The 16785-nt window shown below is 42.2% G+C and overlaps 1 protein-coding gene across 2 annotated transcripts in view; it reads right to left on the bottom strand.

Annotated features, from left to right (window-relative positions):
* Positions 1-5335: 5335 nt before the first annotated feature.
* TMEM163 (transmembrane protein 163) overlaps positions 5336-16785 on the bottom strand; it is a 100766-nt gene continuing 89316 nt past the window's right edge. For both annotated transcript variants that reach the window (XM_054829879.1, XM_054829880.1), the window contains 3 exons: positions 12443-12554; positions 7795-7936; positions 5336-6353 (listed from right to left, as the gene is read on the bottom strand). In XM_054829879.1, coding sequence (XP_054685854.1) covers positions 6293-6353; positions 7795-7936; positions 12443-12554 — 315 coding nt within the window. In that variant the 3' untranslated portion in view covers positions 5336-6292. The remainder of the gene's footprint in view (positions 6354-7794; positions 7937-12442; positions 12555-16785) is intronic.

Raw genomic sequence — 16785 nt, 5'->3', positions numbered from 1 at the left:
GTTGCTGCATCAAATCATCTTGGAGGTTGTGAACAGGTGTACCACAAAAGGCATACAATATAGATGTCCAGAGAGTGACACCTCTTACACAAAGGGTCAGTTTATTGCAGTTGCACCCACTCTGCCGGAAGGCTCTTTCTGCCTGCCCTCATTTTTTGTTAGCCCAGCCGAGACTGAGGGAAGGATCCTCTGCTATCAGCTTCTGCTAGGAGTGTTAAGAGATTTTGGGGGAGGTGTCCAAGAGTAATAGAGCAATCGCTTCAGTAGTAAACTGGATAGTAAGAACTAAAATTGAAATGTCAAACTGAAGTGGGAAGGTGAAACACCTGCAGATTGGGAGAGGGTTGGCTCGGATCTGGAGATCCAGTTGCACAAGCTATTCCCTAGCCAGGATAAGGGAGTTGAGGGCATCGTGGCTACGCATGATGGATTTTTGCTGCACGTGGCTGGCTGTGCTTCCCCAAGAGCCTTTGAATACTATTGCAGTGAGGTGAAGTAACGCGAATATCTTTCACCAGTCACCCCTTTTTATGGTATTTTCTTGGCACACGTCACCTCCTATGAAAATGGGTGAAAATTTTGTTTGTTCTGTGTTGCTATGAAACGTTCCACAATTCCCAAATGTTTTCTAACAGCAAAATGAGTTATTGGAGGACACTGCTCATTCAGTCCCTTGTTCTGGTTATTTTTGGAAACATTTTCCTTCCTGTTTCATTCCTCTAATTATTTTTCAGCTTTGACATTATAAGGAGACATCTGTAAAATGGTGAGCAGCTAGAGTCAGATGTGGGCCGCATTGCAGTCACATAATGGAAAAAAAATTAATGAAAATGGGACCTTGGAATAAAAAATACACACGCCGTGCAGCTGTATTGGAAATGTCATTGGGGAAGCTTAAATACTAAATAGTTCAACTCTCACACACTTAGACTGGGTTCAAACTCCATCTGGTAGAGAGTCCACAGATAGAAACATTTTTCCAGGACTTTGTGCAGCTCTCAAAAGCCTCACCTCACACCGACACCTTTTGCACACTGAAGAGTGTGCAAAAGACAGAGCACAGTAGTTTACTGCCTTATGATACCCTGTATTTATGTTTATGCTTGTTGGGACTTGCACATTTTATTATTTTACTTATTATGGAGATTTTATTTAACTAAAATCCTGGTAGTAAATCTTTGTTACCAAAAAAATTTACTATTGCTTTGCACCAAACAGACTCCAGCTGTTAATTCTCAGTGTATGTCCTGCTTTGTCTTGTGGACCCTTGGCTTGGAGGTCTTTCCTCCCAGGAGGCTTGCTGCAGGACCCCGGAGGAGCGCTGGCTGGCTGCCAGTGACTGCGTCGTGTGCGTTTCTGAGCACGGTGAGGAGGGAAGCTTCAAAGCGGAAAGTGCTGGACTGAAGTGCTGAGATGGTAACACCACTCTAAAGAAAAACGTACTGCGGTAACAAGCCTCTGGTGTTTGAGCAAGTAACAACTGTTGCTTGCAATGTAAGTAATTGGTACAATGGATCTTTGAAGTGAAAGCTGCTAAATCGCTCAGAACCCCTCTCAGCTGTAACTTCCTCCCAGCCTCTGCAGGAGGGAGGAATCCCTGTGATTTGCCCAAGGTCCCGCTGCAGGCTTGGATTCTTGGGGCTGGGCCAGCCCCCATAGAAGGAGGTTGGTATTTCTTGTCGCTTGGCCATGTTGTAAGTGGTGTCACCTTTACTCCACTCCTTGCTCTGTGGTGAGGTGAAGGGTGACACTCCCGTAAGGTCTGTGTCACGAGGAGGTGAGTTCAGCAGAATGCCAGGGGTGGTGGCAGCAGTGTTAGCTGGCAAAATGGGATGTTACCTACTTACTTGCCATGCTAACGTAGAAGAAAGTAGCCCTTCTGTGCAGGCTTTGGAGAAAATGCACTTTCAGCCCTTCCCCACCCACATGGTTTTGTGGGTGCCTGTGTCAGTCCTAGCAGGACCTGCACGCTGGGGCTCTGATCTGCTCTTGCGCGCTCCCAGCGAGCGGGCTGTAGCAGCCGCACTGAGAAGAACCCTTCAGTGCTGCCTCAAATACCTTTCTTGTGGCTGAAAGAAAAACATCAACTCCCAAACGTGGGAGGAACAGGAGAGGGAAATATCCCCGGGTTGTCTGCTCTTTGATTTAATTGTGCTCTCCAGTTGCGTAACGTGGACCCACGCGCCAGGCCGCAGGAATGTGTTTTTGTGCGCTGCTCCTCGCTAACCAGGCTCAGCTCGGGGCTGGGCTTTGTCACAGCACCGCTTGGTGGCAGCTCACCTGATGTGGGTGGGCAGCGGACTCTTGGAGCGGTTGTCAGAAATTACAGGTGCTGTGAGCGCAGCAGAACACTTTCCTGCTTGCAGGCTGCGGCTGGGAGGTCTCCACAAGTCCATGCAGCCCAGGGATAATCTCTGGTCAGGCAGCATCAGCGTTTCCTTCTCTGGGGCTGCAGCGGCAGCTTACTGCTGTCATGGCTGCCTGTTTAAAACATCCTCAGAGACTCCAAAACAAAAGAGGTACTAAAGGCATTTCTTGAGTATAAATTTGACTGTCTCAGAAAAATCTACTGCCAGGTTGGGAACAAACATTTCTGCTGTGTGTATTATGAAGGCTTAATATTTGTCTAGTGACCTAGCGTCTCCATGAGCTGGCCCACAGAATGGGATACCAGAAACATCTACACTTTTTTTCCCAGGCAGCTGGGAGTGCAGCAATGCAAATGGCATCATTAGCAGTGAGGAACTCTGTGGTACGTTCCCAGATGCAGCTATACCTACAGCTGAATTCTTTTGACGCTCCATTTTTTTCCACTGTGGTTGGATCATGCTTACTTATGGCTACTTACTATTGCTAGGAGTGAAACAGGACTAAATTAGCAAGGGATGTTAGTCTAGCGATTTCTTGATGACAATCTTGAGTTCCAAAAAAATCTGGCTTTTAGTTAGAAATGGAACATTCTCATTATCCATTATTAAAATACACTTATGGCTATCTGGTATATGCGGGGCATGGCTTGGGATTCAAGACTGCAGCTGGTGTAATCCTTACTCAGAGTTTTTAGTAGCTTCCTTCTCTGCTGAACAATATGGCCAAATTCAAAGCATCTGCTCAGATTCGTAGTCACTGTCAGGGATTAATTTGCAATTCCGAGTTTGGCCAGCCTTTAATAAGCATCACTTTGCAGTCTCTGTGCTGGCCAGCGCTGTCCCTTGTATGAACACTGAGGCTCCTTCCCTGTGGGTCCTGTGCACAACAGGGAGCAGTTGGCCGTGCTGTTGTGCTTCTGCAGCCAGTGATCCCCAAACAAAGTATATGTTGGGCAGTGCCAAGTATCAGGTGATGAGTCCGAGTGCTTTTGAGCTATATCAGCTTTTGAAAAGCCCACCTTCTCTTAGCTTAGCTGGAAGCACACTTGTTATCTCATAGTTAGAAAAATTAACTGGCCCGGACATTTAATAAAGCAAACTAACGCCGGAAGTTACCTCTGAGGGTGGCTGGCTAGAGCAGAGTGTCTCAGTAAATTGGATGAGGAGTTATTTTCTTTCCCATTGTCATGCACCATACAAAGTTTCCCTGATGCTAGCTGGCTTCATCAGCACATATTTGTTTTCATTCCTTAGTATCGTTATCTCCTGGTCTTTTTAAGTATCACAAGTTATTTTCATGTATTTACCTGCTAATATCAGAACTGCTTTCAAGCACCTGTAGTAACAGAAAAGTTTCTGCAATTGGTTTAAATGAATCTGATAAAAACAAGTGTGATTAACCACATCTCCTTTTCAAAGGCTACGCAGCTGGAGTCTGTACTTACAAACATCCTCTAAGAGTATTCCAGAGTGCCGGAAAGAAGCATGAAACTTCATTTACTCAGTGTTTAGCTTTTCTTCATGCATCAACACGTCTGTGTAGTCCTGTGCTCCTGTTTACACTCAGCATTTTAACACATTTAATGTTTGAGCTAGGTGTTGGTTTGAATGCCCTACATCCTTTCAGTGGTCTCTGACTTCTGCATTGCAAAGGTTACATCAGGAGTTAGTTAATATCTTGCCACAACCAGTTACACCTCCTCACTTTACTTCAGAAACAGTTGGCGCTGGCCTCTGCTACAAACAGGCTCCTGGAACGCACAGCCCTGCAGAGCAGCACTTCTACTTGTTCCCACGTGTCATTCTAACAACTAGCGATGGGACTGGAGAAGTAATAACACCCCTGGAGAGGCAGAAGAGGGTAAACAGTACTAATAAAACTAACAAACCCATGAAATGTCTAGTATAGCTGTGCTCAGACTCTGGGTCTATGATTCTGAGGCTGAAGATGCTTGATAAAACTAGTTAGTCACTGAGGAAATATCTGTTCCACAGCTCACTTCATGGAACTACGAGTTAGAGAAGCAGCATAATGGGAAAATATTAGGACTAAGCAAAAGTGCAACAGATTAGGAACGCGTGTGGGTGGCATTTGACGTTTAAAAATCCACCTGTGATGAGTACAGTGATGACTCCTATGCTTTATGGTCTGTCTGGAGTCCTTGCTGAATGCATTTATGAAGTAGCTCCTTTGTCTGTCGAACATTGTACTTGCTTTCATCTTACTGCTGAGTGACATGACGAGCTCTAACATCATCCTGTGACAGCAAGGCACAAGCATCAACAGCAACAATATTGTAAAGTTTGCATACAAATCTTCATACAAACTTAATTGATTCAAAATAGGTGTAAGCAAACTACAGCAACAGAACAAAATTCATTTTGCCATAAAGAATTTCCTGTTTCAAGCAGAACTGAGCCTCATCTTTCCAATATTGTGCACCTTATACAGACACTGTCAGGTCAGTGAAACCTTTGGGCAGTCTCTTCCTACACATCTATCATTTGGAGTTGGCTTTTACTAAAGATCCTTAAGGACCTGGCTGAGAACTTGCCAAGTGACAGATGATGGGAAATACGGTTTTAGCATCACAAGGCACCAGTAAAAAAAAAAAAATCCATGTCCCCACTGTACATCAATCACTGAACAGTTTAATTGCTACTCTGCTTTATGTAGTCTATTGTCATGTAGAAATGGGCATTTCTAGCTACTTGGCTACTTACCATGGTCCTAGTTCACACTCTAGAGCAGACTGTCTATTTTGTCTCCATCTGTAATAAACAGAAGCAACAATACTGGTACTGTGTTGTGAAAACCAACCTGGAATATATAAAAGCAAGAGGAAATGGATATAGCCAGAGAATCCAGTTTAATAGGCTGCTATACAGGAAGACTTTGTTCTATGATACATTCTGGAAATAGTTTTCAAATGTTACTTACAGATATTGTATAAAATAGATACCAGTTTTATTGATTATACATCAAGATTCTTTAATAATTTAACCTTCTATTAAGTAATATATAAGATGTGTGATGGAAGGTGAGCAACACTTTACAGGACAATCTATATCTAATAAATAGATCTGTATCTCACCACCAGATTGAGCCACTGCTGTGCCATCGTCAGACTACAGAGCAACCACAAAGTCACACACGCTGGTACATCTGCATATAGTTTAATAGAAGACGAAAATCCCGTTCCTCAAGCAGCTCCTCTTCCTTGCACAACGTTTTGGCTTTGGTCTGTACAGTAATACTGTGTGTGCTTGTTTGGTCCATGCAAAGCTATGAACAGTGTCTTGTTAAGAAAAAATAGAATTTAAATTCAAGAGGTATAGTTTCAGTTAATTTAGGATTAAAATGAAGTATCTCTCTGATCACAGAAAGGTTTGTACCTGCTCTTTCTGTGCGTCTATTTGAATGGGGGGAGGAAGTAGCTACTTAAGTGTTTTAAGCAACACAGCTCTTGGTGTCCAGACTCTACCTAGGCTGCTCTGTTAGCCAAAGAGGTTAGCAAGGATTGTACTTCTGTTACAGCATGACTGGGAAAATACAGGCAGGGGTGGGGAAAAACAAGATCTGAAACTGGCACTTCTTTACCCACAGGCTTATCACACCATTAAGAACACTTTCACTCTGGAATATACAACATGGCAGCTGGGTTAAAACTGCAAACCGCATGTTTTCTATTGTCACAGGAATCAATAGCATACTTGAAAAAAAAAAAAGCTGCTGTTTTGCTGAATTGCAAGCAGTGTGCACATATGCCAGTTTTACAGAGAGATTTCCCATTAAAACAAACTCCAACAAAAACAGACCACGGGGAAACAAACTGCATATTTAGTAAAATACCAGTGGCACCACTTGCCAAAATGTACAATGCTGTAGTTTTACAGTCAAGACAGCGGAGAGGGTGTGATCTTCACTCAAACATTTCATAATGGCGCGTTTGCCTTACACGAGGTATCATATCGATAAGCAACCTGCAGAGGAAAGCACAGGATTGTTGATGCAGAGACACAGGAATGCCCTGGGACTGGGGTGTTCTCTTCATTTACAAATATTAATTTATTTGATGAAGTCAAAAGAACTCAGATGGAGTAACAGCCTTATCTTGCTTTCTCCTGATGAGAATAAATTCTGCCCCACAATTACTTGTGCCCAAAAGGGACTGTAAAACAAACTGTGTGGAGAGAGGCTCTGCTCTAGGAAGCTTGGACGCACGGCTGCATTGAGAACCTCAACTGCACGGCAGCAGTCGCTTCTGGCTGGAGAAGCCATGGGAGGGATTGGTGGGAAAGGGACCGTTGTAAGAAGGTATCTAACAGTGCAGGAGATTCGTAGTAGTTGCACAAAGTGTAAAATGGGGTAGTTGCCAAAACAGAATTTACTTTTGTTGTTCATTAGCCTTTGCTGTATCTTGGTGATACACTGGCTAAGCGCGCTGTCGAGCAGACTGATGGGATGTATGTAGCATGAGTTTCAGTGGCTGTACAACAAGTTTCTGACTCTGGTATGTTTAAATAAATACTTTTGCATGGATTTGCCTTTACAGTTTTCCAGTTAGTTTTACAATGGAAATAGTGATTATAGTGATTTTTCCAAGAATGGTATTCCCCATTAAAATGTTAATTTAATTTTCCAAGTTTAAAAAAAAAAAACCACAACCAAAAAACCCACACAACTTCCAGATGACAGCTTACTGCAGCCTGGCCAAGGTCTGCTTCTCAACAGGCACTATTCCAATTAACTAAGATGCTACATCTCCCCTTTCTCGTATAGCAGAAAGGGGCATAAAACACAAAATCCTTAGTTAGATTCCATGCAGCCACGGGAAACCGTGGCAGCATTGAAGCACACGGCAGAGCTTCATTTGATTTTATTCTATTTCTGGTGTCGTGAATCAAGAAAGCATCTTAAAATTCAATAGAAACATTTGAAAAATGACTGGATAACCTTCAGTTCAGAAGTTGCTATAGGGGAGGGCTAGAATGGAAATCACTAGCAAGATCATTCTTTAAACTTGGGCACCTTACCTTTAACCTAGACTTTCTTTGGAAAAAAAAAAAACAAAACAGTGCTTAGAAATGTGCCATAAAAGCAACAGGGACTGATTTTATCCAGGATTTGTGGTTATTATGCAAATATTTCAAACCTTATATTTCCAAATTCAAGTATACAAAAGTCTTCTAAAATTACTCCAATTTCTTTATACGTCCTGGCCTCTTTCCAACTGATGTGAGACACACAATCTTTTACCCCTTTCCACACGCTCTGCTTCAGTATTGGCAGCTAATGTAATAAATTCCAGTGACTGATTTTACTGGAGTTACAGAAGCCTTTAGGAGCTATGGCTTATTATATTAAACAGACAGCCCATATGCTGTACATGCTGAAACACCTGCAAGCAGGAGATATACTCACTTGATTCCATAAGCAAATATTGTAAGTCCAATTAAAACTCCTATACTGCCATCCAGATACCAGACAGAAGAATTGTGTTTAAAAACTTCTGCGCTAAGAAGGATGGAAAATCCCATTATTCCACCTACAAGAGAGTTGAAACCTAGAAGAGGGGGAAAAAAAAAATAATTTTTTTTTAAAAAAGAACCACCAATTATCAAGGAATTTGCTTTAACCATCTCGCCTAAGAAGAGGTACTCTGTAGGGAGACAAGGCATTATTATACCAGCGCCACCAGAAAGGGCACAGACCCTTGGGCAACATTACTCAGCGGTGCCTATGTGCTCTTGCACTGCATTAATGAGGCAGCAGTGCAATTTGTTCACATGCATTTAGCTAGAGGTCTTCGTCACACTTCATTTCAACAAATCACACACGGAATAGTTGGTGTCTGACCAGTGTTTAAGAACTCTGTCACTCGTCCTGTCTGTTTTAAATAACTTTATATTAATTTCCCTGGACTGCGTGTCTTGATTTGGTCAGTCCCATTTTTTTCATTCTCTGTTTAGTTCATTCTAGCTACTGTTTCATACGGCTTTCACCTCTTCATACTTATTTTCCCAACAGCAATATTCCTTCAAAATACTGGACCTGCTCCATGTTGATTCTGACATTCAAGGACTTAATTCTCTTGTAGCTTATCATCATGAAATATCTTTGAGCTGTAAAAGAGCGGCTGCCTGGCCGCAGCCCTGCGTATGACTGCTGTAGCCCAGTTATCTTCCAAAGAGCTACTTCATAACCTACGTACCATTGCTGCACGCGCAAATATCCCCAATGAGACCTTCAAAGGCCACTTCGTAAGGTACCCAAAGGCTCTCACTTGCTCTGAAAAAGAGCAAACTGGAGTCCAGTATACACAAGGAGTGTGTGAAAAGGAAAATGGTTTTGCACAGTAACGTTTCAAAGACCTTCTCTTGAAACTTTTTACCTCATAACATATATTAATTTACCCGTATTTGGCACTACAGCCTAGAGCTGCATACACTGCTGAATGCACTAGGGAAGACAAACAGGATAATTCTGGGAGTATTTTCCATTTATGCCTCTATGCCTTAGGCATATCACAGGAGCTTCCTATCTATTATTCACAATTTTTATGAACATGCTTTTAGATTCTTCTCCCTTTTTTAGACCCTTTCTCTTTGCCTCCATGATTGTCCCTTCAAAATTCTTCCACAGCTTTTGTAATAATTAATGCCATTTTCCTTCAACTCTTGTTTGACTAGGCTTTGGGATTTTTTTTTTAAGTTATTGCTTGTGTTAATTTTTTTCCCCAAATTCCCTTTTTCTTATTTTTTTTTCTCAGTAACGCAAAAGATATCACTGCTACAAAAATAAATCTCACTGATAATGCATTCATTTGGTAGATACATATACTATTTAACCTAGTTAACAAATGAAAAAACTTGAAATATTCTGTATTGCTTGGTGAGTCGATTCTAGTCAGCTGCTGCTTACAGTAGCCAGTTTTTCTCCCAATCCCCCATGCCTGCCAACAACACCATGCATGACACTTACTTATTCCTGAACATCTCCTTTCCTCCAGACCTCTCACAGCCAGTCCTTACCTAAATCATATTAAGTCTTTCTGAAAGATGTAGCTAAAAATTGACCTTTCCTAGGTATCCCTACAGCTGAAATACTTGTATAAACCATCAATATTTTGTTTAAGGTTCACCAGATCCTTGAATTAGGTACTTAAGTGCAAAGGAAACCCTGGCACGGAAAAGCACGTGGTACTTAGCAAGCCTGTGGCAGAATGGGGCCTACAAAGGTTTTGGGCTTCCAGCCCTGCAAAGAAAAGGGGCTTGGGGTTTTTTTGGACTATGGCAGTGCATTCTATGATTGGTATCGCAGGCATTGCATGTAAATGCCTGATTATTGGATTAATTATACCAGTATAGTTAAACTAATATAGACACAATTGCTCTGTCAGCACTCTAGTCTAAAAGAATCCTGATCTTTTTTTTTTTTATTCCCAGGCAATATAACTTATACTGCTAATACATGTGAATGAAATATAGTCTGTGTGTATATAAAGAATAATAAGTATAAATTAATTAACTATAAATTGAAACCAATATTACTTCCCCGGTTCCAGCTTAAGTCAGAATCCATCAGCACGATATGCAAAAGGCAGGAGTAATACATTTTCTTGCCATCATTGGCTGACGGTTCCAAATGATCTAAAAGCTACTTACAAAGGAAATTGTTTTCTCTTCCCAACTGTCATTCAGTCAAACTGTTCTTTGCTGATGTGGCAGGAAATCATGTCACAGCTGTGGGTATTAATCCAGCCACCACATTCTGTGCATAAGGCTGGCACAGGAGAAAAACAGGTGGCTAAATCTGGGAAGGAACCAGGTATCTAAAACTTACAGTTGGCTGACATCGCCTAACTGTCACATATCTGCATTTGTCCCCGGAGATGTTACAAAATTCAAGGTAGGAAATGGCCGCGTTTAGTATCCCAAAAGGCTACAAGCTTTTGCTATAAAAATGCTATACGTACAAGTAACATTTGGCCTTCTTAGGATTCATACATTTAGGCTTTAAAGAGATAATGTTGTCAAGCCCAATTCCAAGACAAAATTACTGTTTAAAAAAATCATTAATAGAGATTGACATGTCTGAGAGTGAATTTGCTGTTTTGAAAATAAACCTATTTTTCAGGAAGAAAAATGTATGGTCTTGTTACTCAAAACAGTTTTTTTGCTCTACAGCCAGTGATCCCAGGAGGTAAATTAGCAGGAAACAGAAAACACTAAAAAAAAAATAAGCAAGGGAGTGCTAAATCTGTCTCAGCTGCTGAATCACATTGCCTCCTCCTGGTTGTTAATAAATCAAGTATAAAGGTAAATATATCTTATCTTGTGAAAGAAGATATTTAACCACACATGGTAAGATCAGCTTCCTACATTTTCTAATGTAGTTCTGAAGGAGAGGAGAGAGAGATAAAAACCAGACAAAGGTAATTGTATACTTTGTTCCCTAATTTTTTTTATCAAATAAGCAATCTCCAGCTCAGAAGCAATACAATTAGCACAAGGATTTAATTATAGGGAAGAGATTTCTGTGTCATGCAGGAGACCAATTCAGAGCTATTCAGGAATTTTTCAGCTAATATTTTGTCTGAAAAAAACTACTCTGTTTTTAAAACAAGCTACATGTTTTTTTAAAGGGAGCGTTACTCATTTTTCTGCCTAGGCAGCGTTCTGAAACGTTCGAGATGTCCCGCTTACATTCTGACAGAAGTCAGACTCACTGGTCTGTAGTTCCCAGGATCCTTTCCAGGATCCTTTTGCAGGTTGGAGATCTTCTAGTTTCAAAATGTCCATATCAAAGAATAAGATTACTGAACAGCATAGTCTGTTGGGAGAGAACCACAAATGCAGGGAGGCAGTAGCTTAGTTGTAGATCCTGCACTGCTGTTTTGATTCCTTTTTTGTTTATTTTGTGTTTAAAATACAAATACTTATGAAGTGTTTATTTAAGTGGGGTGATATAAAATATAAATACTTATAATATGTGTTACCACACTTCACCAGAAAAATTTAGTACGTTTAAATTATTTAAAATAAAACAATTGTATGTATCCCTAGAGTAAGCTGAAAATTGAATTTACTTAAAGTGAAATCTTTAGTGAAGTACAATAATTTATGTACCACAATCCATGAATCATTAGCACCCTACCGTGTACGTTTGCAGAGCATTTCAAACTGCCCTGTGCTGGCGGATAAAATCTGGCGGAGAGTTGTAGGGCGCTGTGAAATCTCTGCCATTGCTGTGGCCTCACTTGTTTGCAGAGCAGATCCCCGTGGCTTTGTCAAGATTCACAAGCTTGAGCCTTGTCAGTAAGCGGCATATCCAGACCTGCTTTTAAGCTGCGCCTTTAAACATACCTTTAAAACCAGCAGCAGCCAGGCGCTACGCACCTGAGCCAACACAGTAGTGGCAGTGAGGTCTGCTAAGGATCTAGTGGACAAGATTCACCTCGTGACAAACTCAGGCAGGGCCAGAGGAGTGTGGGGCTGCAAGCAGGCAAAGGCTTTGTTGCACACATGTGATGCTCCACCAGCTCTACTGAGCGGCAGGAAAAGCACTGTGGTGGCAAATTACGTCTACAGGGGGTATGTATGAATGATGGTTGTGAGTTCTGCTCAAGGCAGGTCAGCATTTTCTGCAACAGACTTGCTTCGTTTTAACTGTAGGGATGAAATTGTTTACCAGGCATAGGCAGTGAGTATAGACATGACTTAACCAAAGCTATATAAATTGGTGTCATATCCCCCCTCTGTAGTAACCTCTGACTAATACACACCTAATTCATTACATGCTCTACCTCTAACTCTCTATTATTGCTTACTATCCACGCATTAACTGTTTGACTTCCACTAGACAAACCCATTTCAGCTAAGGTATCTATGTAAGAGCCTAGTGGTACCACAGATCAGGGTTTGGGGTTTTATCTTCCCTATTTCCCAGTGGCCTTTTTATTTCAATGCTCTTTCACAGTTGTCATCGTGCAGGGGTCACGCATATCCTCCGTGTCTACAACATTCCCTGGAAGAGTCTATAAATGCAACAGGATGAACTTCACACTCACCATCAGTTATCAGTGCTCTGCTTGTAAGGACCTTTCCCAGCATAAATTTGATTACTGCCAAGACCGTGCAAAGGATTCCACTTAAAACAGAGACACTATACAGAAAATCATCCTGAAAGGAAAGATGTCAGACATTAGTATGCCTTCTGGTCATGCTCCATATATTAAATAACAAATAGTAGTAGTTATTGTGTAATTATTTGTGCCACTGAAGTATACAACCTGAGAAAAAGATTTCCTGAGTTATGACTTCAACATCTGGTGCTTATTTTGCTTATCTTGCCATCTGAAATTGCTTTTGCAAACATAACTGATGACAGTTCCAAGCAACAAGTTTTGAATTGACCCAAATTTCTCAGAATCAGGAAGTAACACACCTGCAGGGCTGACTGCAGACTGCCTAGTAGTCCAGCGTCTCGTGCAATCAGCAATGAAGTCCCCACATGCAGAACAAAGGCTTGAGATTAGACTCCCACTTACCAGACCTTTGCTGATTTTTGGTGTGAGAAATAACCATCAGATATTGTTTCTGATTCTGCACTTGCTTTGGTTTTGTTTCATTTCCTTCTTCTAAGGTAAAGTCTGGTCCAAGCTACATCCGTAAGAGATACTGATGTGCAAAGTCAGGTTTAGCTCTTTCTTCGAAAACAAGTTTTCCACAGACTTTCATTTCACAGCTACAGAAATATCCACATGGCTTAATTTGAATCTATAACACGGGCTCCCTAGGCTCTCTCAACAGAAAGCTGCGTGTCTACGTAGGGCCGATAAGAGTGAGTAATTCTTGTTTCACACACATTCTCTAAAAGGTCATCTGAAGGCACCTACCTCTGTCTGCTGACTATTTGGTGTTTGTTTGGCGTGGGAGGAAATGTTCCTGCGCACTGAAACACTGGCACTGCAATAAGGTGCCTCAAGGGAGTCCCTTTGCCTTCCCCCCCTCGGAGGTACATCAGCCCATGGGCTATGCAGAGAAACCCAAGCGAGATCTTAGCCTGTTTGCCTGCCATCTAACCACAGAGCTTTGAAATAGATTAATTTATTACTCTTAATAGAAGCTTTAATTTAAGTTCTTGCAACATCAGTACGAATAAAGGAAATTAGCAAGATTTTTTTTTTTTTTTTTTTTTTTATCTGCAGGTCTAAGTGGGCCAGTGCCATTGGGATCCTGTTGCTGATTAAAAATACTCTGGCAAAAATCCCCATTGATAGTAAACATTGTCATGGTGAATCATCATCAGCTCCATCCATTTTCATTATTTTAACAGCAATTCAAAATCCAAAGAAATCAAAAAATGGTTTTGAAAGCTGCTTAGGAAGATACTGGGAATTATATTACTGGTACAATGTTCTCGCATCGCAAAATAGATCATTCAATATAATTTTATACCATTTTTTATGTCATATAATTTCCAAAGTCTACTTCATTCACTCTCAGCATAAACTCATTCTCTCTAGTCCTGGTACGATATTAAATATTAAGACAAAATGCACTGAGGGAAAGAGAGTAAAATAGAAGCAGTGAGAACACAGAACTCAAGCACTGGGTAAAGGTAGGATAAAAAGCATTCGTAAAATTATTCTAACAAAATGACTGGAAAATACCCAGGCAATTTTGGACTGCTAGGGAATATTTGCTTGCTGTCAACCTAGCAAGGAAAATAATAATCATCTGAAGCAGAATGATATGTTCCACCAACCTAGTGATCTCTATGCCAACCTGCAGAGTGCCATTCCCACACTACCATACAGCATGTGAGCTTCCCATAGACGCACGAGTTTGGTTTTCACTTTAATCATTTGTAACAAGAAGCATGGCAAGCAAACCTCCCTGCGATGCTCTCAAGAGCATGAAGGCCCTTCGCTCACTAAATGGTGAGCAAGGAGGGGATGAAAAGAGTAAAGCAAAGGGGTGTGCAAACTTGATGTGCTCTCAGCCATGCACAGGCCAGTGGCTAGCCCCAGCTTTCCACAGGCAACGTGTGTTGAGTGAGTGCTCAATGGAATAATCAACAGTTCAACGCTCTGTTTCTCTTGCATCTCACTTGCCAATGCTCAATGACTACATGAGATCTCTTATTTCACCATCACCTCACAGATTGATGGCTCCCAGGCATCCCTACTTCTTGTCTTTGTCTTTCTCCTCAGCAAAGCTCAAGTTTTGTCATTAGCACAGAACTGAATGTTGTAGACCCAGTGGAGGTGACAGCATAAATTACTTTGTGTGGTGGGTTGACCCTGGCTGGGGGCCAGGTGCCCACCAGAGCCGCTCTCTCACTCCCCTCATTCACTAGACAGGGGAGAAAAGGCATAACGAAATGCTTGTAGGTCGAGATAAGGACAGGGAGAGATCACTCACTAATTATCGGCACGAGCAAAACAGACTGAACTTAGAGAGGGAATTCATCTGATTTATTACCAGGCAAAACAGAGTAGAGGAATGAGAAATAAAATCAACTCTTAAAACACCTCCCCCCACCCCTCCCATCTTCCCGGGCTCAATTTCACTCCCAGCTTCAACCTTCCCCCCCTCAGCGGCACAGGGGGACAGGGAATGGGGGTTACGGTCAGTTCATCTCATGGTGTTTCTGCCGCTTCTGCATCCTCAGGGGGAGGACTCCTCTCATCGTTCCCCTGCTCCAGCATGGAGTCCCTCTCACGGGGTGCAGACCCTCAGGAGCAAACTGCTCCAGCGTGGGGTCCCCCACGGGGTCACAAGTCCTGCCAGCAAACCTGCCCTGGCATGGGCTCCCCTCTTCACGGGTCCACCGGTCCGGCCAGGAACTTGCTCCAGCGTGGGCTTCCCACGGGCCGCAGCCTCCTTTAGGTGCCTCCACCTGCTCCAGCGTGGGGTCCTCCACGGGCTGCAGGTGGAATCGCTACACCCCCTCATCCTTCCTCCATGGGCTGCAGGGGGACAGCCTGCTTCACCATGGTCTTCACCACGGGCTGCAGGGGGATCTCTGCTCCGGCACCTGGAGCTCCTCCTCCCCCTCCATCTGCACTGACCTTGGTGTCTGCAGAGTTTCTTACATCTTCTCACTCCTCTCTCCGGCTGCAAAAGCTCTCTCTCTCTCTAAGTGTTTTTCTACTTCTTAAATATGTTATCACAGAGGCGCTGATTGGCTTGGCCTTGGCCAGGGGCGGATCCATCTTGGAGCCGGCTGGCATTGGCTCTATCAGACACAGGGGCAGCTTCTAGCAGCTTCTCACAGAAGCCACCCCTGTAGCCCCCCCACTACCAAAACCTTGCCACGCAAACCCAACACACTTTGCTATATCAAAAGTTGTTTTACCGTCAGCCTCATGCTGACAAAATGTGGTTTTCCTACACCTATGAGCTTCTTGGGAATGGACCTGCAAACAATATGAGGTCACATAGTTTGGAAAAAAATATGAATCCCAATATAAGAGATTTTGAAAATTATTGACACAGATGCTCAGAAGTCCAAGCATTTAATTCAGAATCTTGAAAATGTTATGCTTTATTCCCTGTGCTACAGTGCAAGATTTTATCCTGTGCATGGCACATTATTTTCAGCTGGTTTGGTTTTTTCCTTGTTATGGCACGTACTACAGATTTTTGGGATGAATTCAGATTTTTTTCCTGCATGAGTCACTAAATTCATGGTAGAAATGCATCTTGCTATTTGTTCCAGTTACATGGTTGAGATCAGAATTAGTATAGCTGCTTTACTGGAATCCAAGAATGACTTAAATGTGATACAGATTTCTGAATCAACTCATAAAGTGAATTAATGAACAGACTTTTTATAGAGGATTTGGGAAATAGAAATTCTTCGTAAGTTTGGTGGTTTTTTTCATTGAATCATAGAAGACAAGCTCATTTCGTTGCTATTGCTATCCAATAACCACTGATAATGCAGAAGACCTGACAAATCGAAGCTTGTTATTACAGTGGACACAGAAAGGGAAGAAATCAAAAAGCCCTGCTCTTCATGCAAACACCTCAGAAGTTTCTGGCTTTCGACTGTGCCAAATAGATTTTCAGAAGATGATATTCCTTTTTTTAATCTCTAAACCTCTGAATGGATATAGTATCTAAATAATTATCCCCAGTTGTGTGCAGCTTTTCGCAACAGCCACGGGGAGGCGGCAGATACCTCATAATTGAGCACACCCGAGACGAGACAAAACCGATGAGGGGAAAAAAAAAAAAATCTTTTAAATTCACTTTCCTCAGTACTTTGCTATGCTTTCTGGGCATCCAGGCACCCAAGAGCCGGAGGAAAATGACTGAGGCTACTTGTTACTAACAAGAAGGTTTTGCAGCTGTAAGAGATCAGCCCAAAATACATGGTGAAGCCAGCAGCCCAGACGAT

The sequence above is a fragment of the Grus americana genome, chromosome 6, assembly GCF_028858705.1.
Source record: "Grus americana isolate bGruAme1 chromosome 6, bGruAme1.mat, whole genome shotgun sequence".
In the NCBI taxonomy this organism is placed as follows: Eukaryota; Metazoa; Chordata; class Aves; order Gruiformes; family Gruidae; genus Grus; species Grus americana.
The sequence above is the reverse complement of the archived record's forward strand: the minus strand, read 5'-3'. Positions and strand labels throughout refer to the sequence as shown.